Source organism: Podarcis liolepis (genome assembly GCF_965112155.1).
Source record: "Podarcis liolepis genome assembly, chromosome: 18".
NCBI lineage: Eukaryota > Metazoa > Chordata > Lepidosauria > Squamata > Lacertidae > Podarcis > Podarcis liolepis.
The window spans coordinates 2,771,603-2,799,268 of NC_139572.1; the positions used below are offsets into that span (position 1 = coordinate 2,771,603).

Below are 27,666 nucleotides of genomic sequence, written 5' to 3' on the forward strand. Positions count from 1 at the left end.
CGGGACATGGAAATGACCTAATACAAAGAGGGTTATGAAGAATGCACCCGTTGGCCTCGGTTTTGCGGATTCTTGCGCTCGGATCCTGCCTTCGGGTTTCTCATAAGGGGCACCCTGAGATGAGGACGCTAGACGAGTGGGAATGCTTAGGCCTGATCCAGCAAGCCGGGGTTTTCCCCCCTTGCTCTTACGGAACCTCCAGGTACAGTTGCAGTCTATCCGCACTCCAAGGTTCTTAGGGGTATTTGGCCAGGGGGCTGGGCTCCCTTTTGTCTGATCCAGTTCTGCAAGGGAACAAAAAGCAACTGCACAACGTGTTTCCAAAACAACAACAACAACTTCTACATCCATACAATCCACGCAAAGTCTGCAAGGTGGTCCAGTATATCTGAAGGAGCGCTCTCCACCCCCATCGTTCTGCCCGGACACTGAGGTCCAGCGCCGAGGGCCTTCTGGCGGTTCCCTCACTGCGAGAAGCCAAGTTACAGGGAACCAGGCAGAGGGCCTTCTCGGTGGTGGCACCCTCCCTGTGGAACGCCCTCCCACCAGATGTAAAAGAGAACAACAACTACCAGGCTTTTAGAAGACATCTGAAGGCAGCCCTGTTTCGGGAAGCTTTTAATGTTTGATGTATTATAGTATTTTAATATTCTTTTGGAAGCTGCCCAGAGTGGCTGGGGAAGCCCAGCCAGATGGGCGGGGTATAAATAATAAATTATTATTATTATTATTATTATTATTATTATTATTATTATTATTATTATTATTATTATGTTTGGTCAACTGCTCTAAAGCAGCCTGAAATTTGCACAAAGGCAAGTCAGTAAAAGAGCGCTTGTGTGGTGTATGGCGGTGGACCTGTGAGAGACCTGAGTTCGAATCACCACTCAGTGGCTGTGAAGATCACTGGGTGCAGCTTTGGGGGCCCAGTTCCTGCCTCTCAGTCTGACCCGCCTCACAGGGTTGTGGGATTAAATGCGGAGGGAGGGAACTGTGCAAGACATCTGGAGCTCCTTGAGAAGGGGAAGAAGGTGGAATATAAATGCAATCAGTCGACCTGATGGAAAGGCAAGTTCACAAATGAGCAGGGTTTGAAACGAATGAATAGGTTTGCAAGGCAGAAATGTCTTCACTTTAATGCTGGCACAGAGCAGGGACCAATCGAATCCTCCTTTGGGGAGTTTCCAAATTGGGACGGGGCCATCGCTGAAAAGTCCCTGTTCTCACGTCAACCAGTGCCAGCCACATCTCTCTCTTGGTGGCAGAACAGGAAGCAGGGCACAGGAAGATACCTGCTAAACATGGCACAGGGCAGGCAGGCGGGTCTCTGCGGAAAGATGGCCTGAAGGGTAGGACTCGAACTCATGGCTTCAAGTTGCAGGAAAGGCGCTTCCGACTAAACAGCAGGAAGAACTTGCTGACAGGAAGAGCTGTTCGGCAGTGGAACGGACTCCCATGAGGCTCCCTTCCAATTCTACAATTCTATGCTTCTATGATCTGGATCTGAGTAGCTGAATATGCTGCTGCCACAGCCCCATTGCAGTGAACTCTGACCCATCCGATTTTGGTCCCCACTCCCCCCCCCCTTTAGTTGGCTTCTAAGCATGCAAATGAAGGGACGCGGGTGGCGCTGTGGGTTAAACCACAGAGCCTAGGACTTGCCGATCAGAAGGTCGGCGGTTCGAATCCCCGCAATGACGGGGTGAGCTCCCGTTGCTCGGCCCCTGCTCCTGCCAACCTAGCAGTTCGAAAGCACACCAGTGCAAGTAGATAAATAGGTACCGCTCCAGCGGGAAGGCAAACGGCGTTTCCGTGCGCTGCTCTGGTTCGCCAGAAGCGGCTTAGTCCTGCTGGCCACATGACCCAGAAGCTGTACGCCGGATCCCTCGGCCAATAAAGCGAGATGAGTGCCGCAACCCCAGAGTCGGCCATGACTGGACCTAATGGTCAGGGGTCCCTTTACCTTTACCTTTAAGCATGCAAATAGACCGGGGGGGGGGGCTGGATATTTGTGTCAAGGCCAAATCAGGGACCCAAGCCACCCTATTCCTAAGGGGCAAAGTACATCTGGGGAAGGGGTCGGTTTGCAAATTATCCAATGCCACAGATTCCCTAAACCAGGGGTGCCCAAACCAGGAACGTGCTTGAGGGCCGACCAAACTTGTTGATTATTTTTTTTAGGATTTTACCCCAAAGTTGCTGAGCTTTTTTAAAGGATTTTACCCCAGGACATATACGACCACAGGGGCCAAAATAAATGGACCAGCGGGCCCGCGAAACGGACTTTGGACACGGCTGCCCTAAACGGAGCCTGCACTTAGCAGACTGCGGTAGTTCGCCCCACGTGCGGAGCTATAACTCCCAGCACCAGGAAACTACAGTTTCCGGGAGTCTCTGGAAGGGGCTGGGTTGGTGGAAGGCGCTTTGGAACTATGCCTCCCACTCCGTCCAAGCTTCCGGATTGCAAAACCAAGACGAGTCGCCACGCTGGAGAGGTTTCAAAAACAGTTGCGAGGCGGCGGTTTTTTGGTGCGTTCCCAAAACCCCAGACATTGGAAAGGGAGAGGAAAACAGAAAAGGAGAGAGAGAGGATTCTCTGCGGCGCGCGGAGTTTGGAGAAGCATTTCCAGGAAGGAAAATTTTGGGAATGAGGAGGATGCTAATCTTCCCAATCCAGATGTTTAGGAGGGAGAGGGAAGAGGAGCGCCGCGCGTCGCCGGCTGCGCCGCCTCTCTCTCCCATCGCGCGCAACTGGAGCGCACAGGCGTGCGCCACGACCCGGGAGGGCGCGTTATTGATGCTTCTCTTAACGATCCGGATTTGGCCGCATTCAGGCTGGCCTGGGGCGCAATACACTCCCCAGACACGTTACTGGCTGCCCTCGACACCGCCTCCCGTGGAGCTATGATTCAGACTGTTACAGTCACCCTCACACACTTCACACAGAGAGAGAGAGACGCGGGGAGAGGAGAGACGGGGGTGCTCTTAAAACGGGGAGAAACACTCTCCCGGGAAGGCAGTGCCAAAGAGGACCCCGGATTATTCCCAAGCTAGGTGCCTGCCCTCTGCTGAGACTTCGCTCCTGCTTCGGAGAGACAAAAATCTGAACTTTCCTGGACGCTTCCAAATTTTCTTTTCCCCTGTGGATTTCTCTCCCTTTGCGCCTCGCCATGAAGTTCTGCCTTCTGTTGCTGAGCGCGCTCTGCGCTGCCGGCGGGGGCTCCCTCTCAGGTAAGCGCATTTTGGGGGGGAATGGGGTGCCGTGCTTTAAGCAACGCCCCCAACCCCCTTTTCCTTCCAGGTTCAAGGTTTTAGGAGCCCAAGGAAACCCCGAGGTGGAGTGGTTTCCCAGGCCTCCCCGGGGACAAGGGAACGCGGGTGTTCCCCAAGACCCCCGGCGCTTAGAACGTCGGGTGGGATGGGAAAGAGGGCGTCGGAGCATGTGCAGAGTGCGGGACTCAAGCAGGATCGCTGGACTGGTTTAAAAACTTTCGGGAGTCAGTCCCAACCCAGTTCTGACTCCCTAGAATGGATGTGGGTGGGCCAAATTATTATTATTATTATTATTATTATTATTATTATTATTATTATTATTATTCAGTGTATCTTCAGTGTATTATTATTATTAAAATTATTATTATTATTATTCAGTGTATCTGAAGAAGTGTGCTTGCACACGAAAGCTCATACCAAGAACTAACTTAGTTGGTCTTTAAGGTGCTACTGGAAGGAATTTTTTTGTTTTGACTATGGCAGACCAACACGGCTACCTATCTGTAACTATTATTATTAGTAGTAGTAGTAGTAGTAGTATTCTGCGCTGTTACATCATCATTATTATTATTATTATTACCCAACAAAATATTGTAATACAGTAATGCATCGAACATTAAAAGCTTCCCTAAAATTACAGTATCAAAAACACAAAAAATTAATCAATAACCAACCCAAGCTTTTAGGGGATTGCAGAAGGCGACTGTGAAAGAGATTAGGAGCCTCCTGTATTTTTGCTGTTGCCCTGATCAAATAAATTAATTAAATGAAGGAGCCCAAAGTCCTGGGAGGATGTAGACCTGGATTTTAGGGTTGCCTGCGATGGATCGGAGGGTTCTGAGCAGTTGAATCTGTGCGCTGATTTCCCCGTTTGCAAATTATGGGATGTTTTAAGCGAAAACATGCCTCCCTTCGGTGTTTGGGGAGGCATGGCGAGACTGGAATCCGAGCTCCTGAACCAGGTGGAGACGCTTCCTTTGAAGTGGGGAACTTAATCTTTCAACAGGGCTTACCTGCGGTCGAGACTCTTCTTCTGGTGAAATTGCACAAGACGTCGCTCTTTGATGGGAAAAGGGGGCCAAGTCAGACAGGCAGGCAGACAGACCTGCAGGCAAAATGCTTAATTTTATTTTATTCCCTCCACCCCCAGCAAAATGTCTAGAGTTTCAAGCTCTCTTTGGGGCTGAGAGTTTCCTGCGGCCAAAAGAGGGCTTCCAATAATAATAATAATAATAATAATAATAATAATAATAATAATAATAATAATAAATTTATTTTTACCCCGCCCATCTGGCTGGGTTTCCCCAGCAACTCTGGGCGGCTTCCAATCAAACACTAAAATACAATAACCTATTAAACATTAAAAGCTTCCCTAAACAGGGCTGCTTTCAGATGTCTTCTAAAAGTTTGGTAGTTCTTTTTCTCTTTGACATCTGGTGGGAGGGCGTTCCACAGGGCAGGGGCCACCACCGAGAAGGCCCTCTGTAATTCGGTTGAATTGCTAGCACATTATGCTCCTGCCCCTTTCCTGAATTAAAGGCATTTAGAACTGGGGAAACAGACGTCCCCAGAGCGGATGATGCGGGTCAAATCCTATCGTAGAATCGAAAGGGTTGGACCCGTGAAATGCAGGAATTTTTTTCAGCCCTGTGTAGGACTCGAACCCGCAACCTTGAGATTAAGAGTGTCAGGCTCTGCCCACTGAGCTACCCATGTTGGAGGGGGAAGGAAGGGGTTTTTTTTGGGGGGGGGGTTAGGCGCAGGGAGACGATTGCGGTTCTACAGCCACCCAAATACTGGGTGCTCTGCAAAGCCACCAGCTATGTGCCCTTAAACACCTAAGAAACCCCTCTCCGTGGCGGACGGCAACCCAGTCAGGTGGGCAGGGTAAGAATAATAATAATAATAATAATAATAATAATAATAATAATAATAATAATAATAATCTCTGCAAAAAAACCTTCCATCACCACCTCCCGAGGGAGCCCATTTCACCATCAAACAGCTCTTGCTCTCAGAAAGCAATGTTGACGTTGAGTCAGAAGCTCCCTCCTCGTAACTTGGAGCCACGAGTTCGAGTCCTGCCCTCCAGAGAAGGAAACAAGCGTGCTGTCTTTCTCCAGGCACAGCCCTGCAGTTGCTTGGGATTTAAAGGCACCATAAAACAACAGAGTTGGAATGTGCCCCCAGGGGCCATCTAGCTAGCCCAACCCTGTCTGTAATTCCAGGACTGTCCCGGGAAAACCGGGACACTTGGAGGAGGGCGCGTCGTTGCAGAGGGTTAGGCTGGACAACCTTTGGGTGTAAACACCCCAAATCTTTGATTCTGTGTATCTGCCGAGACCCTGGCAGGTTGGCAGACCCAGCTGGGTGTGTTCTGCCATCTGCAGAAGCATGAGGACCGGCGGCTTCAAAATTAAACAGCTCTCCAATTAAAAAGGCTCTGGAAGGTGTCCTTGCTGCTGATTGTTCTAGGAATTCTAAGGTCTTATATATATATATATATAATTAAATGTTCATAAACGTACAAGCCAAACACATACAAACCATGTGTCTGCAATAGACTAGGAGAGCAAAATTGACCTCAAATATTTCTCTGCAAGGAGGAAGGAAATGGGGAAAGCCTTCCAATTTTCTTTGGACTATAGGGGCTCACACCTCCCTTTGCAAATACAGCCTGGCAAGTATCTGTTAAGCTGAGCAAAGTTATCAATATGCCTAAGAAATTCAGGAACTAAGTGTTATCTCCAAGGAATGGCCAGGCTGCCCAGAAAAGGCAATTGATAAGGTATGATCAGGTATCCTGGCAGACAGGAGAGAAGCAACACACTCTAATTTCTGCTGGGGACCACCTCTTTCTGTGGTGTATGCGTGAGGTTTTGGGGGGTGGTCTTGAGCTACAGGGGAGGCAATTTCAGAAGTCTATATAAGAGCTTGCACACCAATGTTCAGGGTTCCTTTCCTCTCTCCCTGCAACAGATTTAAAAAGATCAGGCTTACTAGCCGCTTTGCTTCTCAATATTTTCTGCTTGGCCTCTGTTATTTTCTCCTACCGATAGGGAACCTACGTAAGGACTCTATATGAGCTCTTGGATACCCCATAAAGGAAAAAAGAAGCAGTTTTTTCTTATAACATTGGCCTCTGTTATGTTCTCCTACCGATAGGTAAAGGTAAAGGGACCCCTGACCATTAGGTCCAGTCGTGACCGACTCTGGGGTTGCGGCACTCATCTCGCTTTACTGGCCGAGGGAGCCGGTGTTTGTCTGCAGATAGCTTCCGGGTCATGTGGCCAGCATGACCAAGCTGCTTCTGGCGAACCAGAGCAGCGCACGGACACGCCGTTTACCTTCCCGCCGGAACGGTACCTATTTATCTACTTGCACTTTGAGGTGCTTTCTAACTGCTAGGTTGGCAGGAGCAGGGACCGAGCAACGGGAGCTCACCCTGTCGTGGGGATTCGAACTGCCAACCTTCTGAATGGCAAGTCCTAGACTCTGTGGTTTAACCCACATCACCACCCGTGTCCTTCTCCTACCGACAGAGAACTGTTAACAGAGAAATCTGAGGGCTCCCTTAGACAAAAAACAAGGACACCAGCCAGGAATACCAGAGCAAAACAGCAGCCAGGAGGCTTGGTCTTGATTGAAGACTGTCGCGACAGGACTCCCACCTGCCACAAGGTGGAACAAGATGGAAGCCCCAAACAAAAGAGAACCCCAACTTTTATTAGCTGCTAATCCCCATGTTACACCCCGCAAACTACATAACTCATACATCACGGTTACATCATGAAAGGGGAGGTCTGGTGGCCGTAGTCTGAGCATCCTGGACCCTGCCCCATGGTTCCCCTTGCCCTCCACCAAACACCCATCAAGTATAACAAAAAATATATTTACATTTCTCTGTTTCCCAGCCAAGTTCATCACACCCTTTTGTCTCCATCTGGGTTTGTTATTTCTGGAATGGCTACCTGTCTGGCACTCAGGTATCAGGATGCCAGGGATAATCACTCAGGCAGAGGGGCTGCTGAGGAGCTGAGCTCACATGTCTATATGAATTTCTGAAGTTTTCCCAGTGAGCCGATACAGAGATACATTGATCAGTGAATTCTTACATTTGGTATCGTGCAGCAAAGGCCCTTTGAATAGATAGGAAGAAACTGCGATGAAGTGTTTTGTGGGGACAAAGCACAAAAGTCACAAAAGCGATCGTGCTGGTTTTGGTAGTGGGCTGCATGTGCGTGATATCTGCTGGAGGGGCAACCCCCCCCCCAAAAAAACCCCTATACATAAATTCCTGCAACAGAACCTACATAAGGACTCTGTACAGGGGAGAAAGAGCTGTTTTTTTTCTTATAACACTGAAAAAGGGCACCTCTCCTGAACTGAGGAGCCTTGGGGGTGGGATGGGAAAGCTTTCCCCCCGCCCTCTCCCTCCTGAAACGTGGGAGCGTCTGGGGCACCCCAGACAGGAATGGCCCGGGGGGCTTTGCTCTCCAAAAAAATGAACGATTCGTTCACCAGATTAAGGAACAAACAGCCTTTTGAATCGGCTGCCAGCTGGCTGGTTGCTTTGCCGCCGGCTGTCTTGGATAGTACTTTTTTCGGGGGGGGGGGGGCGGTTAGGTTTGAGGATGCCATCAGCACTGGGGGGGGGGGTGGCGGGCAAATCAGAAGTCCCAGACAGACCTCACACGCTCAGGCCTGATCTTTCACTCCAAGAGCCAAACAAAGCACAGTTTGTCTGTCCAGGGGTTTTTTTGGGGGGGTGAGATCAGGCTTGTTGTGGGTGGGGGGCAAGAATGAGGGGGTCAGCCCTCGCCAGCTTGTTTGGAAGGCCTGTGGCGAGCGAGGTCCCGACAGGGTCATCCAACCCCCTGCAATCTCCGCCCGAGTTGGAACTCGAACCCAAGACCGTAAGATTCAGAGTCTAGTGCTCTGCGCTAAATTCGACAACTCCCAGACTAGAATTGCAACCTGTTGTCGCTTAACCAAAATTTATTGTTTTATATCAGGGGTCAGCAAATGTTTTCAGCAGGGGGCCGGTCCACTGTCCCGCAGACCTTGTGGACTATATTTTGGGGGGGAAATGAACGAATTCCTATGCCCCACAAATAACCCAGAGATGCATTTTAAATAAAAGGACATATTCTACTCATGTAAAAACACGCTGATTCCTGGACAATCCGCGGGCCGGATTGAGAAGGCGATTGGGCCGGATCTGGCCCCCGGGCCTTAAGTTTGCCTACGCATGTTTTATATCATATCAGCTGATTTTTTTTGTTAACGTCGAAGTATATCTACGAATAGCCAGTGATTCTTCTTTTTTTTATCATTTGTTCTGTGCAGAAATGCGCTTAAGATTTCGCTTCCCGGCTAGCTCTTCCAACCCGAAACGCCTAACCAAGTTTCTGGCCCTCATTGCCGTGAAATAAAAAGCTGGTTTTAAAAAGGACCGCCATGCAAACGAGGAACCCTAAGCACTTAGGGTATTTGATGATAGACTGCTCCTGAGAATGGAAGCTCCACAGAAAACTAGCTACCGGGAATAATAGGCGAATCCTGCTGATTGCTTGGAAAACCACAAAACGCCCTTACTCAAAGTCTGCCAATAGTCAAGGCCGTGAAAGTAGAACTTCTGTAGCCTAGCGCAGTCTATCTCCACTGTAGATCTCCTATGCCCTTTAAAAATGTGTGTTTTTCTGGGGGCAGGGCAGGCTACCGGGTTGTGGTTTATATTTTTATGAGGTATTTTGTGGTTTCATATCTTGATTTTATTCTGTGAACTGCCCTGATACCCCTGGTTATAGGGTGGTATATACCGTATTTTTTGCTCTATAAGACTCACTTTTTCCCTCCTAAAAAGTAAGGGCAGGGGTCTGCAACCCGCGGCTCCGGAGCCGCATGTGGCTCTTTTACACCTTTGCCGCGGCTCCGGGGCGGATACTAGCGAGGGGAGGAGGCGCATTGTGCGCCCCAACACTCCCCACTGTGGCGGGCACTGTACTGGCTGTGACGTCACATGGGGGCGGTGCGTGCGTTAGTCACGCACCGTCCCAACGTCACCTTCCCGGTTTTGCGGCTCCCAGTTTTTTTTCCCTTCGGAAACGGGTCCAAGTGGCTCTTTTTGTCTTAAAGGTGGCAGACCCCTGAGTAAGGGGAAATGTGTGTGCGTCTTATGGAGCGAATGCAGGCTGTGCAGCTATCCCAGAAGCCAGAACAGCAAGAGGGATTGCTGCTTTTGCTGCGCAGCGATCCCTCTTGCTGTTCTGGCTTCTGAGATTCAGAATATTTTTCTTCTTGTTTTCCTCCTCCAAAAACTAGGTGCGTCTTGTGGTCTGGTGCGTCTTATAGAGCGGAAAATACGGTAAATAATAATCATCATCAGTGCTTCTTTTCTTAAAAAATGTTTAGAGGTACTCTCATTTTGACTCAAGAAAGCCACCATTTTATAGTTCAAACCGGGGGGGGGGAAATAAATACAGTAAATGGACAAAAGTACAAAGATTCACAAAATGTTTAGGGGTATGCGTACCCCTGGGTCCCCCCCAAAAAAGCACTGGTTCTACAGTGGTGCCCCGCAAGACGATTGCCTCGCAAGACGGAAAACCCGCTAGACGAAAGGGTTTTCCGTTTTGGAGGTGCTTCGCAAAACGAATCTCCTATGGGCTTGCTTCGCAAGACGAAAATGTCTTGCGAGTTCCTGCGGGTTCCCCCCCCCCTTTTCTAAGCTGCTAAGCAGTTTATCAGCTGATCCGATCAGCAGATAAGCCGCTAAAAGCCGCTAATAGCGCTAATCCGCTAATCCGTCAATGGGCTTGCTTCGGAAGACGAAAAAAACGCTAGACGAAGAGAATCACAGAACGGATTCTTTTCGTCTTGCGAGGCACCACTGTAATAGATATAAACATCAAGAGATGGTGAGTACCGGTTGCTGGACTAGTTAGGCCTGTAACAGCAGCCTCTGCCAATGTTCTTATGAAACCTCCAGACCCAGGATCAGTCTATCTGAACTCCTAGGTTATTTTATGGGCGTTTGGCCGCTGTGAGGCCAGGGTGCTGGTCTAAGCCACGTAAGCTGGCCAGTCATGTGGCGGTCAGTTCCGCGAGCTAACCGATCTCTTAAGAGCCGATATTCCGTTCTCACGGCCCCTTTTTCCCAAACAGGCGGTATCTGCTGGCTGCAGCAAGGGCGCGAGGCAAAATGCACCATGATCGTCCGGACCGGCGTGAGCTGGGAGGAGTGTTGCGCCAACGGCAGCACGGACATGGCCTGGTCGAACGCCTCGCACCCGGACAACAAGATCAGCCTCCTCCGGATCCTGGGGCTTGTGACCTGTCACCCTTGCAAAGGTAGAGGACCTTTCTTTAAAAAAAATAAAAAAATTGCAAGGGGCCACCACTATGAAGGCGCCGTGGAAGCTGGGAGCCAGCAGTAGGTGGCGCCAGAGCAAAGGGGGAAAAGGAAGGCAAGTGGCCCTCTTTGGCCGAGGGCAGACTACAGCCGCAAATAAAACGTTTCAACTGTCTTTTATTTTCATTTTTAGAATCATTTTCATTTGGTTTTACGAAACAGAAAAATTACGACAAGGCCAGCTGCATAACCGTCTATTGGGATTTTTTCTAAATCTCCCGGCCTCCCACCATCGCATCTTCGAGTGCAGATTATTTCATAATCCACATATTGTAACTCTCCGTATTATCCATAGCATTTGCTCTTAAAATCCTGCTAATGTTTTTAATCTGCTTTGCAGCGGTCGTTTTTAAGTGTGTTTTAAGCGCATTATACTAATCTGACACTAGGTGGCGGTGGTGAGCTAATGGCAAATTCAATTTATATATTTAATCTATTTATTTATTTTAAAAAAGCATCTTCACAGTCTTTTTTTATATATATGCGTAGTTTCCACCCAAGTCTGGTTGGGCAGTACTGCGTTCGCCCCAATTTATCAGCCTCGATTGCCGCCACCACGAATGCAAGGAGACATATTGGTATAGCAACGTTGTCCATCAGTCCCCTAGTGCAGAGAGCGCATTCAAGGAGGGCTGCTGTGTTTTAGGGCAAAATACATCGATAATCCAAACACATGCAGTATATAAAAGACTAAATTAAAGTAAAAAACTAGAGAACCACAACTAAATAAATCAAGCAACTTTAGATTTAGGCTTTAAGAATCTCAGGTGTTCCTTAACAATAGTTCAAAAACTATTCCCTGCCCCCTGGAATTTGCCCAAAAAAGCTCAACAGATTTTCACTGTTTGAAATATGCAGGAATCTTTTGCCCGCTGCGGGACTCGAACCCGCGACCGAGAGATTAAGAAGCTCCTGCCCTGAGCTGTCAGGAGGGGGAAAACCCTGGAAAAAAACACAATCTCAATAACTTTTGCATCCGGATTTTCACGGTTTGAAATATGGCAACCCTAGATTTGGCTCTTTGCGCCCTCCTTGCGCGGCAGGACTCTGCCGGGAAAACGGGGGCTGCTTTTTCCCACCCCCAGACTTGCCTTGGGGGGGTGACATTTTCCCAGACAGCCAGAGAGTGCCCACCCACGTCTCCAAGGGGGGGACTGTGCGTCTCGCCCCCCTCCCATCTCCGCCAGACTTTTTTTGTTTTGCCCCGGGGTGCCCCTCCGACATAATGCACCCCTCTGTCTCCGGAGACTCTCCCTCCTTCCCCACAGACTGCAGGGGTTCCCCCCCATCCCGGCTGCCTCCCCCAGACAGATCCTTCCCTCTCTCTGACTTCTTGTTTTCATGTCACGGAAGCCGGCGGAGGAACAGGGGCGCCTATTGTGCGAGAAAAAGCTCTCCGTGGAAAGTCCCCTCTCCTGCAAAAACCAAGTTTTCGGGCTTGCCGCAAGCACATCGTTGCAAACCCCAGTTTTGCAGACCCTCCAACTTGTCCCAGGGGTGTCATGAGGACTGCAATCTTGCGTCATTTTTAAGAGAAGTGTAGAATTTTAGGGAATACTTGACCCAGTGCAATGCAGGAATCACAACTGAAAAATCCCGGGCTCTTGGCCGTCTGACCTCTGCTTAAATACCAGACACCCCCCCCCAGTGTCCCTATTTTCCAGGAATAGTCCTTGATTTTGAGAAGCTGTCACAGTTTCTGATTTGCCCCGGAACATCCCGCTTTTCCTTAGGACGTCCCTATTTTCACGGGAGAAACGTTGGAGGGGATGGAATAGGACGTCCCTATTTTCAGGAGAGAAACGTTGGAGGGGATGGAATAGGACGTCCCTATTTTCAGGGGAGAAACGCTGGAGGGGATGGAATTGGCCGTCCCTATTTTCAGGGGAGAAACGTTGGAGGGGATGGAATAGGACGTCCCTATTTTCAGGAGAGAAACGTTGGAGGGGATGGAATAGGATGTCCCTATTTTTAAGGCAGAAACGTTGGAGGGGATGGAATAGCACGCCCCTATTTTCAGGGGAGAAACGTTGGAGGGGATGGAATAGGACGTCCCTATTTTCACGGGAGAAACGTTGGAGGGGATGGAATAGGACGTCCCTATTTTCAGGAGAGAAACGTTGGAGGGGATGGAATAGGACGTCCCTATTTTCAGGGGAGAAACATTGGAGGGGATGGAATAGGACGTCCCTCTTTTCAGGGGAGAAACGTTGGAGGGGATGGAGTTATCTGACCCCTGAGCCGTCTGAAGGCAGTCCTGTATAGGGAAGGTATTTTTTAAAATGTTTAATGTTTTGTTACGTTTTTTATGTGTGTTGGAAGTTGCCCAGATTGGCTGGGGCAACCCAGTAAGATGTGTCGGGTATAAAGAGTAAAATTATCATTATTTGAACGGGACGCCCCTATTCTCACCGGAGAAATGTCGGAGGGTACGATTTTGCTTCTCTCCATTTCCTTTTGCTTGCTGCGGCTTTTAATTCAAGTGCTCTGCCGTGCTTCGGATTAATAATAATAATAACCTCTCGATTCCTCCTTCCTCAGAGACCTGCGAAGGTGTGGACTGCGGTCCGGGAAAAGTCTGCAAAATGAAATACGGGCGTCCGCACTGCAGCTGCGCCCCAGATTGCTCCAACCTCTCCCGGAAACTTCAGGTGTGCGGATCCGATGGCTTCACCTACCGAGACGAATGCGAGCTTCTGACGGCAAAATGCAGAGGACAACCCGACCTGGAAGTCATGTATCAAGGCCGGTGCAAAAGTAAGCTGGTCTCCCTGCTCCAAGCTCCCATCTTCCAAAGTTTGACTAACAAAAAGCACAAGCGCTCTAGTCACTATGGTTTGTTAAACCGAACCGCAAGTGGTCCGGCAGGTTATCGAACAAACCGTGGCTTGCGCCAATACCTTGGTTCTCAAACGTAATCCGTTCCAGGAGTCTGTTCGACTTCTGAAAACATTCGAAAACCGAGACATGGATTTCGGTTGGCTGCGGGAGCTTCCAGGGCCAAATCGGAAGCCGCGTCGGATGTTCGGCTTCCGAAAAACGTCCTCAAACCGGAACACTCACTTCTGGGGTTGCGGCGTTCGTTTAAAAAGTTTAAAATCCGTTCTGCATTCCTTTCTATGGGAAAGCAGCATGCCTTGGTTTTGGAACGCTTTGGTTTTGGAACGGACCTCCAGAACGGATTAAGTTTGAGAACCAAGGTACTGCTGTATTGAGTAGAATTTCATGACAGAAAGCGGCGACAGCTCGCCCAAAGTTCCAGCTGATCTTGATCCGTGGACTACTGCCATGCGCTTTACGTGGGGCTGCCTTTGAAGGTGACCCGGAAACTACAGATAATCCAGAATGTGGCAGCTAGACTGGGGACTGGGAGCGGCCACCGAGACCACATAACACCGGTCCTGAAAGACCTACATTGGCTCCCAGTACGTTTCTGAGCACAATTCAAAGTGTTGGTGCTGACCTTGAAAGCCCTAAACGGCCCATTATACCCGAAGGAGCGTCTCCACCCCCATCGTCCAGCCCGGACACCAGGGTCCATCTCCTCAGGGCCTTCTGGCGGTTCCCTCCCTGCAAGAAGTGAGGTTACAGGGAACCAGGCAGAGGGCCTTCTCGGTGGTGGCACCCACCCTGTGGAACGCCCTCCCGTCAGATGTCAAAGAGAACAACTACCAGACTTTTAGAAGGCAGCCCTGTTCAGGGAAGCTTTTAATGTTTGATGCATTATTGTATTTTAATATTTTGTTGGAAGCCGCCCAGAGTGGCTGGGGAGGCCCGGCCAGATGGGCGGGGTATAAATAATAAATCATCATTATTATTATTATTATTTCTCTGATGTCTGTGTGTGTGTGTCCCCTTGTGCAGAATCGTGCTCCACTGTGGTGTGTCCCGGGACCCACACGTGTGTCGTGGACCAGACCGCCAGCGCCCACTGCGTCATGTGCCGGGCCGCCCCTTGCCCGGACCCCACCGACATTGACCACGCGATCTGCGGGAACAACAACGTCACGTACCCCTCCACCTGCCACCTCCGTAGAGCTACCTGCTTCCTGGGGCGGTCCATCGGCGTCCGACATTACGGAAGCTGCGCAGGTAGGTTTCACCCCGGGGTCGGGACCTGAAACTCTGAGGAAGGCCAACAATTCAGTCCCTATTTTCCAAGGACAGTCCCAGATTTACAAAAAGCTGCCCGGTTTCTGATTTATTTATTTTTACCAATGCTTTTTCAAATTAATACATTTCACTGATTTCGCGATCATTCTGACGTTTCAAAGCTTGACTTCCTTCCCCCTCTTTCCGCGGTTCCTTAAATTCATTTTTAATATCTTCTGCATATCCCAATTAACTGTATGTCTTCTAAAGGTTGTATAGTTACTTGGCTCTGGGGTTGTGTAACTCCATCTCCTCCAACATTTCCCCAATGAAAATAGGGATGTCCTAAGGGGCGCGGGTGGCGCTGTGGGTTAAACCACAGAGCCTAGGACTTGCTGATCAGAAGGTCGGCTCCAGCCCCAGTGTGCCTAGGGTCTCAAACCTCGGCGAGTTAGGCGTTTCCCCTGCAGGATAATAATAATAATAATAATAATAATAATAATAATAATAATAATAATAATAATAATAATATTTATAACCCGCCCATCTGGCTGGGTTTCCCCAGCCACTCTGTGCGGCTTCCAACAAAACACTAAAATACAATAACCTATTAAACATTAAAAGCTTCCCTAAACAGGGCTGCCTTCAGATGTCTTCTAAAAGTCTGGTAGTTGTTGTTCTCTTTGACATCTGGTAGGAGGGCGTTCCACAGGGCGGGTGCCACCACCGAGAAGGCCCTCTGCCTGGTTCCCTGTAACTTGGCTTCTCGCAGGGAGGGAACCGCCAGAAGGCCCTTGGAGCTGGACCCCGGTGTCCGGGCTGGACGATGGGGGTGGAGACACTCCTTCACGTATCCTGGGCCGTTTAGGGCTTTCAAGGTCAGCACCAACGCTTTGAATTGTGCTCGGAAACGTCCTGGGAGCCAATGTAGGTCTTTCAGGACCGGTGTTATGTGGTTTTGGCGGCTGCTCCCAGTCACCAGTCCAGGTTGTAAGTTCTTCGTGGGCAGAGAGTGATTTCTGCGTTCGTCGCCCACCCTGACGGTGCCCTTCTGTGCAAATCCTGAATCTTGCCCTCTCCTGTTTTGATTCCTCCCTTAGCCCCGAACCGATACCCGCTGGACACAGATGAAGCCGAGGAAAACTACATCTGAACCCGCCTTTGTGGTCTATCTGACTCCCGACGACACGCTGGGGCATTATCTGTTAACGATGTACAGACCGTATATATCTGATATTTATTAAGACCAAAAGACGACGACAGCCTTATTTATATATATATATAGACAGATAGATAGATATCTCGGCTGATGTAACCTAAGCATATCTGCCCCAGTTTTTCCTCCTCCTTCTTCTTTTGGACACCCAACCACTCTGCAGAATGCTCCTCCAATAGTGCGGGGGGAGATCTACTCCACATTGTGAGAGCGAGGGGGAAGCCGGGACTGCAGTTCTTGAGGTCTAGCAGCTTAGCTCAGATCAGTATGGGGTTCTCTGCTCTCTGTTTGCCTCTCGGCGACACCCTATCCTTGCCCTACGATCCTTTCTCTGTGCTGAGCGGAAAATTCAGGCCCCGCCCCAACTCCCAAAGCCGCGCCGTTTGTTAACATCCCGTTGCTGACTCTTCCCACAAACATTCCGTGACATCACAGGGATCAAGCCAATAGGCACACTTTGGGGCGGGAACTCACCCGGACACATTACCAGTTTTTAGCCTTTAAAAATATATATATACGTATATATCTCTCTCTAATTTAAATTCACCACTATGGTCACACCGAGTGCCTCATAAGCTTGTTGTTGTTGTTTTTTAAAAATATGTTGTTTCTTGTTCTCTTTCTACATTTTTTTAAAAAGCCTATTTTCTATAAAAACAAAAACAAAAAAATACCTTTGTGTCCTGATCTCTTTACACGCTTCTTTTACCTGACAGATTATTATGATGATTATTATTAATGATTGGTTGAAATTAAATTTATCCACAGTCCTTCATCCAAAGATCACCAAGTGGTTTGCAACACAATCTCTGTTATAACCAGCCTTTCCTCTAAGTTAAAATAGCAGCAAGCGAACGACAGATTAAAACCCACAGCAACTTTCTAAATGTATTTATAAGATGGGCAAGCATTTCTAAACAAAAACGTGGCGTTTTTGGCAGGTGCCGGAAAGAGGACCCTGAGAAGGCCTGCCTGATATCCAGTGGCAGGCAGTTCCAAAGTTTAGGCTGGCAGGAAAACAGGCTGGCTCGCTGTTTGAGGAATGTATCCAGCTAAATTAGGCATTGATATGGATGCAGCTGTGTTAGTCCTAGCTATTAGCTTCAGTGGGATTACTCTGAGGAGAAGCTAGCGTTAGGCCCCATTTGATTCACTCGCCTGTAATTTGGGGTGTGTGTGAAGAAGGAAGGAAGGAAGGAAGGAAAGAGAGAGGGGGGGAGAGAGAGAGAGGAAGGAAGGAAGGAAGGAAGGAAGGAAGGAAGGAGAGAGAGAAAGGGAGAGAGGGGGGGAAGGAAGGAAGGAAGGAGAGAGAGAGAGAGAGAGGAAGGAAGGAAGGAAGGAAAGAAAGAAAGAAGGAAGGAAGGAAGGAAGGAAGGAAGGAAGGAAGGAAGGAAGGAAGGAAAGAAGGAAGGAAAGGAGAGAGAGAGGAAGGAAGGAAGGAAAGAAGGAAGGAAGGAAGGAAGGAAGGAAGGAAGGAAGGAAAGAAAGAAAGAAAGAAAGAAAGAAAGAAAGAAAGAAAGAAAGAAAGAAAGAAAGAAAGAATACTATGTTGGGCATGGTCTAATCCAGGGGTAGGCAAACTAAGACCCAGGGGCCAGATCCAGCCCAATCGCCTTCTCAATCCGGCCCTCGGACGGTCCGGGAATCAGCATGTTTTTACATGAGTAGAATGTGTCCTTTTATTTAAAATGCATCTCTGGGTTATTTGTGGGGCATAGGAATTTGTTCATGTTTTTTTTCCAAAATATAGTCCGGCCCCCCACAAGGTCTGAGGGACGCTGGACCGGCCCCCTGCTGAAAAAGGTTGCTGACCCCTGGTCTAATCTGTTTGCTGGAAACGGTACGACTGTGATTTCCAATTTGGGGCCTGTTTATTTGTATCGTAAAAGTTACACACCGCTTGATTGCAAACAAGGAAAACTTCAAGGAAACAATAAAACCATCAGTTTGAAACATCAGCAGCAACAATCAAAGACTTTCCAAAAAAAGTTACAGTAACAGACTAAAGACAGATCAAAACTCTCATCAGCTTTCTGATGCGGGCAGGCTTCTCCGAAAAAAGTGTTAACGGGTGGCAAAAAGAACACTGCAAAGGCTGACATCAATAGGCAAGGAGTTCCAAAGGTTTAAAGAAATAAATGAGAGGGCACTGACTGTTTATAGAAATGCAGCTATTTTGTTGTTGGCACCCGTCTGTCTCGAGAGACGACGTTTCGAAGTTTTTCTGTGTGAGGGTTTCTTAGGTGTTTAAGGGCATGGGATGACAATGGGATGCTCTGGTCAGACCTCACCTGGAGTACTGTGTCCAGTTCTGGGCACCCCAGTTCAAGAAGGACACTGACAAACTGGAACGTGTCCAGAGGAGGGCAACCAAAATGGTCAAAGGCCTGGAAACGATGCCTTATGAGGAACAGCTAAGGGAGCTGGGCATGTTTAGCCTGGAGAAGAGGAGGTTAAGGGGCGATATGATAGCCATGTTCAAATATATGAAAGGATGTCACATAGAGGAGGGAGAAAGGTTGTTTTCTGCTGCTCCAGAGAAGCGGACACGGAGCAATGGATCCAAACGACAAGAAAGAAGATTCCCCCTAAACATTAGGAAGAACTTCCTGACAGTAAGAGCTGTTTGACAGTGGAATTTGCTGCCAAGGAGTGTGGTGGAGTCTCCTACTTTGGAGGTCTTTAAGCAGAGGCTTGACAACCATATGTCAGGAGTGCTCTGATGGTGTTTCCTGCTTGGCAGGGGGTTGGACTCGATGGCCCTTGTGGTCTCTTCCAACTCTAGGATTCTATGATTCTATGACAAGTGGGCCTCTGGGCATGTTAAGATTGCTGGTGGCTTTGCAGAGCACCCGGTATTTGGGCGGCTGCATAACCGCAACCGCCTCCCTGCGCACTGAAACCCCAAACTCCTGCCTGCCTCCTCCAGCATGGGCAGAGCCTGGGACTCTGAATCTCAGGGTTGTGGGTTCGAGTCCCGCATGGCGTGGGAAAAAAATCCTGGATTGCAGGGGGTCAGGATGGATGACCCTTGGGGGAACCATCCTCTACAATTCTATGATTCGAGGAGATGGGTGATGACGGCACGGGGTTTAGGCTTAATGAGGTCCTAAGCTACTGAAGGTCATGGGGCCCTTTCTATGTCCAGCTGTCCTTTGAAGAATCGCGGGTATAGGGTAGTATATAAATGCAAATAATAATAATAATAATAATAATAATGTGAATTGCGGGTATAGGGCAGTATATAACAGCTAATTATAATAATAGGAAGAAGAAGAAGAGGAGGAATCGCGGCTATATCTCAATGCAATTAATAAAAATTAAATTAAAAATATTCTGCGGGTATAGGGCAGTATATAAATGCAAATAATAATAATAATAATAATAATAATAATAATAATAATAATAATGAACTGCAGGTATAGGGCAGTATATAACAGCTAATAATAATAAGAATAATAGGAAGAAGAAGAGGAGGAATTGCGGATATAATTATTAATTAATAAGAATTAAATTAAAAATAGCAATTAAATGTGTGCTGCTTTGAGGGGTGTTAAGAGTGTTAAGAATATATATATATATATCCATGCATGTTGAACCCGGAAACTTCCCACCCAAAAGAGAGGCCTCCGCTCTGTCCTTTTCATAGCTCTGCGGTCCCAATAGAGAGAGTCGGATCCGGCGGGTGGGCGGGGCGACGTCTGTGACGCCAGGACGCAGGTGGGCGTGGCTTAGCGAGAGTGTGAGGAGGCGCAGAAGGAGGAAGAGGCGGCGGCGCCGGAAGTCGCCCGTGGGAGCTCGGCTTCCGCTTCCGGCCTGGGCGCTTCCTCTCTCTCTTTCCGTTCGGCGAGGCAGGAGGTGCAGCAGGAGGGCCGCGTGGAGGGAGGGTGGGTGGCCTCGCCTCGGACGCCTGGGTCCCTTTGGCCCCTTTCATTTCGGGGGGGGGGGAGGCGGGAGGCGTCTTCGTCCTTTTGTGTATTTAATTGTAATTTACTTTAAAATAATAATAATAATAATTATCATTTACTATTGAGTTCTTGTCTCCTCGCGAGTCGGGCAGCCTCTTTAGACTGCCTGCGCCTTTGTGGATGATCTCATTTCCCTGTATCTGTGGCCATTTCTGGGTTTTATGTCCTATTCACAATTTACGCTACATTTATAAGGTCTAGCCGCCCTGAGCCCGGTCTTGGCTGGGGAGGGCGGGGTATAAATAAAAAATTATTATTAGTAGTAGTAGTATTATTGTTGTTATTATTATTATTATTATTATTATTATTATTATTAGTTTTATTCTATAGAGAAAGGAAGAGAGAGAGAGAGAGAAAATATAACATAAATTATGAATAGGACATAAAACCCAGAAACAGACAAGGATATACTATACTATATATGTATATTTGTGTGTGTGTGTGTGTGTGTCTATATATATATATATATATATATTACCCTGTCAGTTTCTGGGTTTTATAGTCATAATTTGTTATATTTATATTTCTGGGTTTGATGTCTATCTATAACATATGTTTCTGGGTTTTATGTTATATTTATAATTCTGTGTTTATACACACACACACACACATATATATATATATATATACACACACACACCTACATCCACACCTTACATTTCGCCTCTTCTCACGATACGCATGCAGTATTGAGAAAGACTCTCGCTACAGCTGCTTTTCTGCATTCTGTTTCATTTTATTCATGTCTGTGAATTACAAAGCGCCCTATATTTGTTTTATATCCACCCACCCACCCGTGTGTCTATATACACACACACACACACACAAAACCACCCAATTTTTTGGGGACACAGATATAACCTATTGTGTTTGCGCTGTGCTTTTTATACATTGCAATCTGGACCTTCAGTGGTTTGAAGGGCTGGTGGTTAAATCTTATAAAGGTAATGGATTTGGTTTGTTCAGTGGGGGCTTACTCCCAGGTCAGCAAGCAGGGGATCTCAGCCTTTAAGGCAGTTTGATTTTGTTTAGGCCCTCCCCCAATATTGCTCACAACCATTATTGTGTCATTATTGGGCAGGTGGCATAACATGGTAATATTCAATGCAGGATTTTAATATTTAGGTTCCCATCTCTGCCTGAGGACACAAATGCCATGCATATTTGCTTAAGTGGTGAGATTTGTGTGCCTCTGAATTTACCAGGAGGGTTTAAGGAAGCCCCTCTCTGCTTCACTTCTCCACATCTGTGAAGTGGCGATCCTGATATTGATTTGGTTTAACCACTTCATCGCTCCCCCCCCTTCAGGTGACGCTCAACTGCCAGGATGCAGATTTTTGTGAAGACCCTGACGGGCAAGACCATCACCCTTGAGGTGGAGCCTAGCGACACGATCGAGAATGTCAAGGCGAAAATCCAGGATAAGGAAGGTGAGAGTGGTTGAATCTGTTGGGGGTGCCAGAGCGCCCCAGGGACTGCTGCTTTTTCAGAGCGCCGGGCTTGCAGAGGGGCCTGCAAAAGATTCAGTTAAAAGCAAGATCGTCTCTGCCCATAGGCAGAAAAAACAGGAGGGCAAAGGAGGAGAATTCGAACTCAGACACCAGTTCTTAAAATTCTTCTTCTCGTCTCATAATAACCAGCTGGCATAGTTCAGGGGGGGAAAAGCAGAGCTGATGGAGTGAGGAGAGCTTGGTTTTTTTTTGGGGGGGGGACAAATATCATTTGTCAGCACGCATAGATCAGGGCAAGCCCAACTTTTCATACCAGATGGGGCTACAAAGCTACAGTGGTACCTCAGAGGTCAAACAGAATCCGTTCCAGAAGTCTGTTCAACTTACAAAACGTTTGGAAACCAAGGCGCTGCTTGATTATCTATTATATTCTAAAAACATAATTATTATCTCCCTCCCCTTGAATGTTGCTAAGGGCTGCCTAATAGGGCAGGTTAGGCCACCCTGATACAGATAGTTAGGTATAGTAAAGTTTTAAAAGTGTGTGTGCGCGTGTGTGTATAATTGTGTGTATACAATTACAACAGCAGGCAAGAATTTTAAGAAACAATAAACTGAACTGTAAAGTAGGCATGCAGAATGAGCACAGTGCCACATGGGTTAAAATAAAGCGCTGGTAAAATACTGTTTGGACGCGGGTGGCGCTGTGGGTTAAACCACAGAGCCTAGGACTTGCCGATCAGAAGGTCGGCGGTTTGAATCCCCACGACGGGGTGAGCTCCCGTTGCTCGGTTCCTGCTCCTGCCAACCTAGCAGTTCGAAAGCATGTCAAAGTGCAAGTAGATCAATAGGTACCGCTCCGGCGGGAAGGGAAACAGCGTTTCCGTGCACTGCTCTGGTTCACCTGCTGGCCACATGACCCGGAAGCTGTAGGCCGGCTCCCTTGGCTAATAAAGCAAGATGAGCGCCACAACCCCAGAGTCGGCCACGACTGGACCTAATGGTTAGGGGTCCCTTTATTTTTAAAATACTGTTAACACGCAGGAATATATTTCCTGCCAAGGAAAGGTCATAGCTCAGTTAGCAGGACACCTGTTCTGCATGCAGAATGTCTCCGTTTTAACCTCCCCAACGGCTTCTGAAATCCTGGAGAGCTGCCTGAAGTCGAGGCAGACAGTAGCAAGCTAGTTCACCCAACGTCCTAGCTTAGAACAAGGCAGATTCCTGTACTGTATTGCTTCTTCAGAACCATGAGGACTAGAATCTGGCTTTGTTGATATAGAGGAAGAGCCTGAAACCTTGGAGACCCTCTGCCAGCCAATCCTGGCCCGGTGGGTCTGACTCTGCACAGCGCTCTCCTACGTTCCCGCGGGCGGGATTTTCATAACATCTCCTTTTGCAGGTATCCCTCCTGATCAGCAGCGTCTGATCTTCGCAGGGAAGCAGCTGGAAGACGGCCGCACGCTCTCCGATTACAACATCCAGAAAGGTACGTTGTAGTTAGGTGTTTATTATATACGTAGGACTATTTACAGGAACAGGACGCGGGTGGCACTGTGGATTAAACGACAGAGCCTAGGACTTGCCGATCAGAAGGTCGGCGGTTCGAATCCCCGTGACAGGGTGAGCTCCCGTTGCTCCATCCCTGCTCCTGCCAACATAGGAGTTCGAAAGCACATCAAAGTGCAAGTAGATAAATAGGTACCACTCCAGCGGGAAGGTAAACGGCGTTTCCGTGCGCTGCTCTGGTTTGCCAGAAGCGGCTTAGTCCTGCTGGTCACATGACCTGGAAGCTGTACGCCGGCTCCCTCAGCCAATAAAGCGAGATGAGCGCAGCAACCCTAGAGTCGGTCACGACTGGACCCAATGGTCAGGGGTCCCTTTACCTTATTTAAAGGAACAGAACAGAACACTGATCTTGACATCAGCTCTCTCATACACGACTCACAACTCTCAACCTCCAACTCCTACAGTGACACACTGAACCACTGAACTAACAGTTAGTAGGCCATTAATTATCACTCCCGTGAGAGAGCTTGACCAATCATGGAGCTGTCTCCATGCCTCTGTATGACCAGGCAGACTTACTCCTTCACATGACCTTTTGGCTGTCTGCCAAACCTTAATCGACTCTGTGTGAGTAGCTGCACATATTCAGATTCTCAACTATTATTATTATTATTCCCAAAACTAAAAATTGAAAAATTACAAAATTTCAACATCCATATTCATTTTCTAACATAAACCTATTACATAATTAAATTAAAATATGTCTAATTGCTCTAAACTTCTCTTTGCTGTATGCAAATGCAACACAGTTATAAATTTTATATTAAAGCTTTTCTATTATAAATAATACTTCAAATTCCCCTATACCTCCCGTTCCGTTCCCCTTCACCCATGTGTGATCTCATTTTATTTTATTTTATTTTTTTACTTCTTCCGTCGTGTTGTGTTACAAGACGGCAGTCTCGCTGCACTCCTTTCCGCAGGACTCTGCCTAACTCCTGATGTTCCCCCATAACTGGCGACTCTGATTTAGAATTCCTGGAGTTCCCGTGAAGCTGGGTTTCCAGGCTGGCTGCCCCCAGTCAACCCCCCCCCCCAAAAAAAAAACACACCCCGAAACACCAGTATAGGATCTGCTAATCTTGCTTTCCCCCCTTCCCCTGCCTAGAATCCACTCTCCACCTTGTTCTTCGTCTCCGCGGGGGGATCATCGAGCCCTCTCTTCGCCAGCTGGCCCAGAAATACAACTGCGACAAGATGATTTGCCGCAAGTAAGTTGTCTGGGTGGGTGGGTGGGTTGCTTGCCGGGACGGATCCTTATCCTCTCATCTGGAGCCTCACTGTTTCTGCGCTGTTCCCCTTCCAGGTGTTACGCCCGCCTCCACCCCCGGGCCGTCAACTGCCGCAAGAAAAAGTGCGGCCACACCAACAACCTGCGCCCCAAGAAGAAGGTCAAGTAGACAGAGTACGCGGCGGGGCGTCTCTCTCCCCCCTCCCCCCACGGTCCCTCCCCAAATCTGGGTATCGTGCTACTTTGCCGAAACGTGCTAACACCTGTTCCTTCTGGGCATTCGTTCCTTGCCCGTTAGAATAAAGCTTCCATTGCACCGAGCAAAGAGTGTGTCTGTCTCTTAAATGGTTTCCTATGACCAGTTGCCGAGCCCAGATCCTCCGCCGATACGATAATCTTTGTTGTCATTGTCCCGTACAGAACAACGGAATTGAAAAATCTACATCAGACATTCAGAAACCAACAAGCCTGCTATCCCAGCCTGTTTAGCCTCCTAAAAACCTCTGATACCCTATTTTTAAATACACTATACTCCCATAGAGACTGCGTTTAAAATCAAAATCGCATTTGGATAGACACTGTTTCTCAGGCGGCTAGTCCTAGTCTTTATAACCCTATACCTTCTTTCCAGAAGGCAGAAGCTGAAAGAGATCATTTCCGGGGTGCGCACTATCCTGCGCTATCTCTGCCGCTTTCTTATGGCACCTGGAAGCGTAGATTTGATCCAAGGTGGGAAGAGTGCGCCTAATTATTCTCTCCGCAGTCTTTACAACCCTGGACAGCATTGTTTTTCCCCTGACTGCAGCTCCCAAACCACACACACAGACCATAAGTTAGTACGCTCTCCACAGTACAATGGTAAGATGCCATCAACAGGTCCTTTGAGAGATTGTTTTTCCGGAGGATTCTCAGAAAATATAGCCTCTGCTGTGCTATCTTCATCGGGTCTTTGCTGTTTTCTCCCCAGGTTAGGTCATCTCTCAACTTCATTCCCAGAAATCAAAACACCAGTGATTATTCCTGAGAGTTGCAGGCATGTGTGAATGCTGTTTTTTAATCGTCTGAACCAGGGATAGGGGAATCTGTGGCCCACCAAGACGGTTTAATTTGGGGGGTGTTTCACCCCCCCAAATTCAGCCACTCGCTGTTTTGAGGGCGAAGTTCGATTCTGCATAGGCAGTGGAAATGGAAGGGACTTTCTGTGTGGGTGTTTGCAGCTGTTTGCGGGCGCAAGCTTAGTATTTGGGATACTCACTTCGCAAACTGAGCTAGTTTTAAAAAGAGAAAGAGAATACGCTTTCTTACAGGTTTCAGCATGGCATGAAGGCAAAAGCGAGATCCGGATTAGCAGTACACACAAACGCCGGTTCTGTGAAACCGATTTCTCTCACCACTAGGGAATACAAACATCAAATCAATCGAATCTGCAACTTGTATATCAGAAACACTCTAGAAACTCAATTTTTGAAACTTGTCCGCTAGATCTCACATTAACTGAATAATTCCCCTTGACTCTGATTTTTTCATGAACAGATCATGCCTTCATCTTTCCTTGTTCTTTAACTATTGCAAGTGTGTTTTGCCAGAAATAGAGGTGGCTTTAAGAGTGTTTTAGGACAGGCACCCCCAGTCTTGGCCCTCCGAATGTTCTGGGACTACAACTCCCATCATCCGTAGCTGACAGGACCAGTGGTCAGGGATGATGGGAGTTGTAGTCCCAAAACATCTGGAGGGCCGAGGTTGGGGGTGTCAGTTTTAGGAGGTTTGGAGGGCCTTCAGAATCTTGCTTTTATTACTCCTAAATGTACCTCGTGATGTGTTTATAATCCTGTGCCCTCAAGCTTCGCAGGGAGAAATAAGGGGAAAATATTCATGGGAGTTTGCATTTAGGTGGGTTCCAGTCTTGCTTGCAGGAAGAAATTTAGTTTATTGGGGGAGGGGGTTAAGCCCTATTAGGGATGCGGGTGGCGCTGTGGGTTAAACCACAGAGCCTAGGGCTTGCCGATCAGAAGGTAGGCGGTTCGAATCCCCGCAATAACGGGGTGAGCTCCCGTTGCTCGGTCCCTGCTCCTGCCAACTTAGCAGTTCGAAAGCACGTCAAAGTGCAAGTAGATAAATAGGTACTAGTCTGGCGGGAAGGTAAACGGCGTTTCTGTGCGCTGCTCTGGTTCGCCAGAAGCGGCTTAGTCCTGCTGGCCACATGACCCGGAAGCTGTACGCCGGCTCCCTCAGCCAATAAAGCGAGATGAGCGCCGCAACCCCAGAGTCGGCCACGACTGGACCTAATGGTCAGGGGTCCCTTTTCCCTAAGCCCTATTGGGGAAAGAGAGGCAGATTGGGAGAAAGGATTTGAAGGCAGGCAGCCTTGGGACGGTCCTCTTTCAGTCTGACGTACCTCACAGGATTGTTTGTGACGTATGCCCCTTTGGGGCAGAGGGGAGGTGAACTGTAAATGCGATAAATCAGTAAAATGCAAAGGTCTTTTTTCGGATGGCCGGAATTCCCCAGCAAAGGAGCCTCTCTGATCTCTTACCAGCTCATTCGGGAAGAGCATGAGACTCTTACTAACCTCAGGGTCGTGAGTCCCACGTTTGGGCAAAAACCATTCCTGCGTTGCAAGGGGTTGGTCTGGATGACCCTGTGGGAAACCGGCCCCATAAAACTGAGTGCGGCAGGGCTCCAGGTGGGCATAAGCTGAGTACGGACAAACGGTGGCTCGGCTCCTCTGATTATCTTGGCGATTGGGCAGGAATATTACCGTATTTTTTGCACCATAGCACTCACTTTTTTCCTCCTAGAAAGTAAGGGGAAATGTCTGTGCGTGTTATGGAGGGAATGCCTACGGGTGGCGGGGGGGGGGATCTGCTGCAGTCGTGAGCAGAGGATCCATGGTTCCCCTTCCTTCCCTCCTCCATGGCTCGCTTTGAAACAGCAAAGCGGGAGAAGAGCCGCTGAGTGGGGAGGAGAGAGGGACAGAGAGCCTGCTTGCTTTAAAGGAGCAAAGCGGGAGAGGAGCCGCTTACACGGGTCACCCCAAATTCACCATCAGATCACATAGCATGTCCATGGCTACAGCTTGCACCAAAAAAATCACGCACCCACTGTTGCCTGAGGCCGCAGTGGTGCAAAAAAGTGGTGCAAAAACGTTACAAAGCATGGATCCACATGGATCCTCAGGATTTTTGCATTGGGCTACCCCAAACTCACGGTCAGATCACATGTCTGTGGCCACAGCATGAACCACAAAAATCATACATCCACTGTTTCGTTTAGAATATTTTTTTTCTTGTTTTCCTCCTCTAAAAACTACATGCGTGTTATGGTCGGGTACGTGTTATAGAGCGAAAAATACGGTATATGGCGTCAGATGGTCCTTAAGGGATGCCAGGTCTTGTTACCGGAAAAATCCGAGGGCTCCCTTGGACAAAAACAAAGACACCAACCAGGATAAC

At 48.3% G+C, this 27,666-nt stretch overlaps 2 protein-coding genes and 1 long non-coding RNA gene across 4 annotated transcripts in view; 2 read left to right on the forward strand and 1 right to left on the reverse strand.

Moving 5' to 3' along the window:
• LOC310697639 overlaps positions 1–14,331 on the reverse strand; it is a 57,648-nt gene extending 43,317 nt beyond the window's left edge. Inside the window, exon 1 of the long non-coding RNA XR_014521126.1 lies at positions 14,102–14,331. This is a non-coding gene — a long non-coding RNA (uncharacterized lncRNA). The remainder of the gene's footprint in view (positions 1–14,101) is intronic.
• On the forward strand, positions 2,685–16,675 carry FSTL3 (follistatin like 3). The gene is made up of 5 exons (XM_083484179.1): positions 2,685–3,231; positions 10,441–10,626; positions 13,229–13,444; positions 14,552–14,779; positions 15,880–16,675. The coding sequence occupies exons 1-5, from the start codon at positions 3,171–3,173 to the stop codon at positions 15,930–15,932; spliced, it is 744 nt and encodes a 247-aa protein (XP_083340305.1). The 5' UTR covers positions 2,685–3,170; the 3' UTR covers positions 15,933–16,675.
• Positions 16,676–19,736: 3,061 nt separating this feature from the next.
• UBA52 (ubiquitin A-52 residue ribosomal protein fusion product 1) lies at positions 19,737–24,539 on the forward strand. 2 transcript variants are annotated; one of them, XM_083484265.1, is made up of 5 exons: positions 19,737–19,853; positions 21,272–21,393; positions 22,817–22,903; positions 24,092–24,194; positions 24,290–24,539. In XM_083484265.1, the coding sequence occupies exons 2-5, from the start codon at positions 21,291–21,293 to the stop codon at positions 24,381–24,383; spliced, it is 387 nt and encodes a 128-aa protein (XP_083340391.1). In that variant the 5' UTR covers positions 19,737–19,853; positions 21,272–21,290; the 3' UTR covers positions 24,384–24,539. The 2 variants fall into 2 exon arrangements, with proteins under 2 accessions (XP_083340391.1, XP_083340390.1); XM_083484264.1 differs by having other exon boundaries at positions 19,768–19,877; positions 21,271–21,393.
• Positions 24,540–27,666: the final 3,127 nt, after the last annotated feature.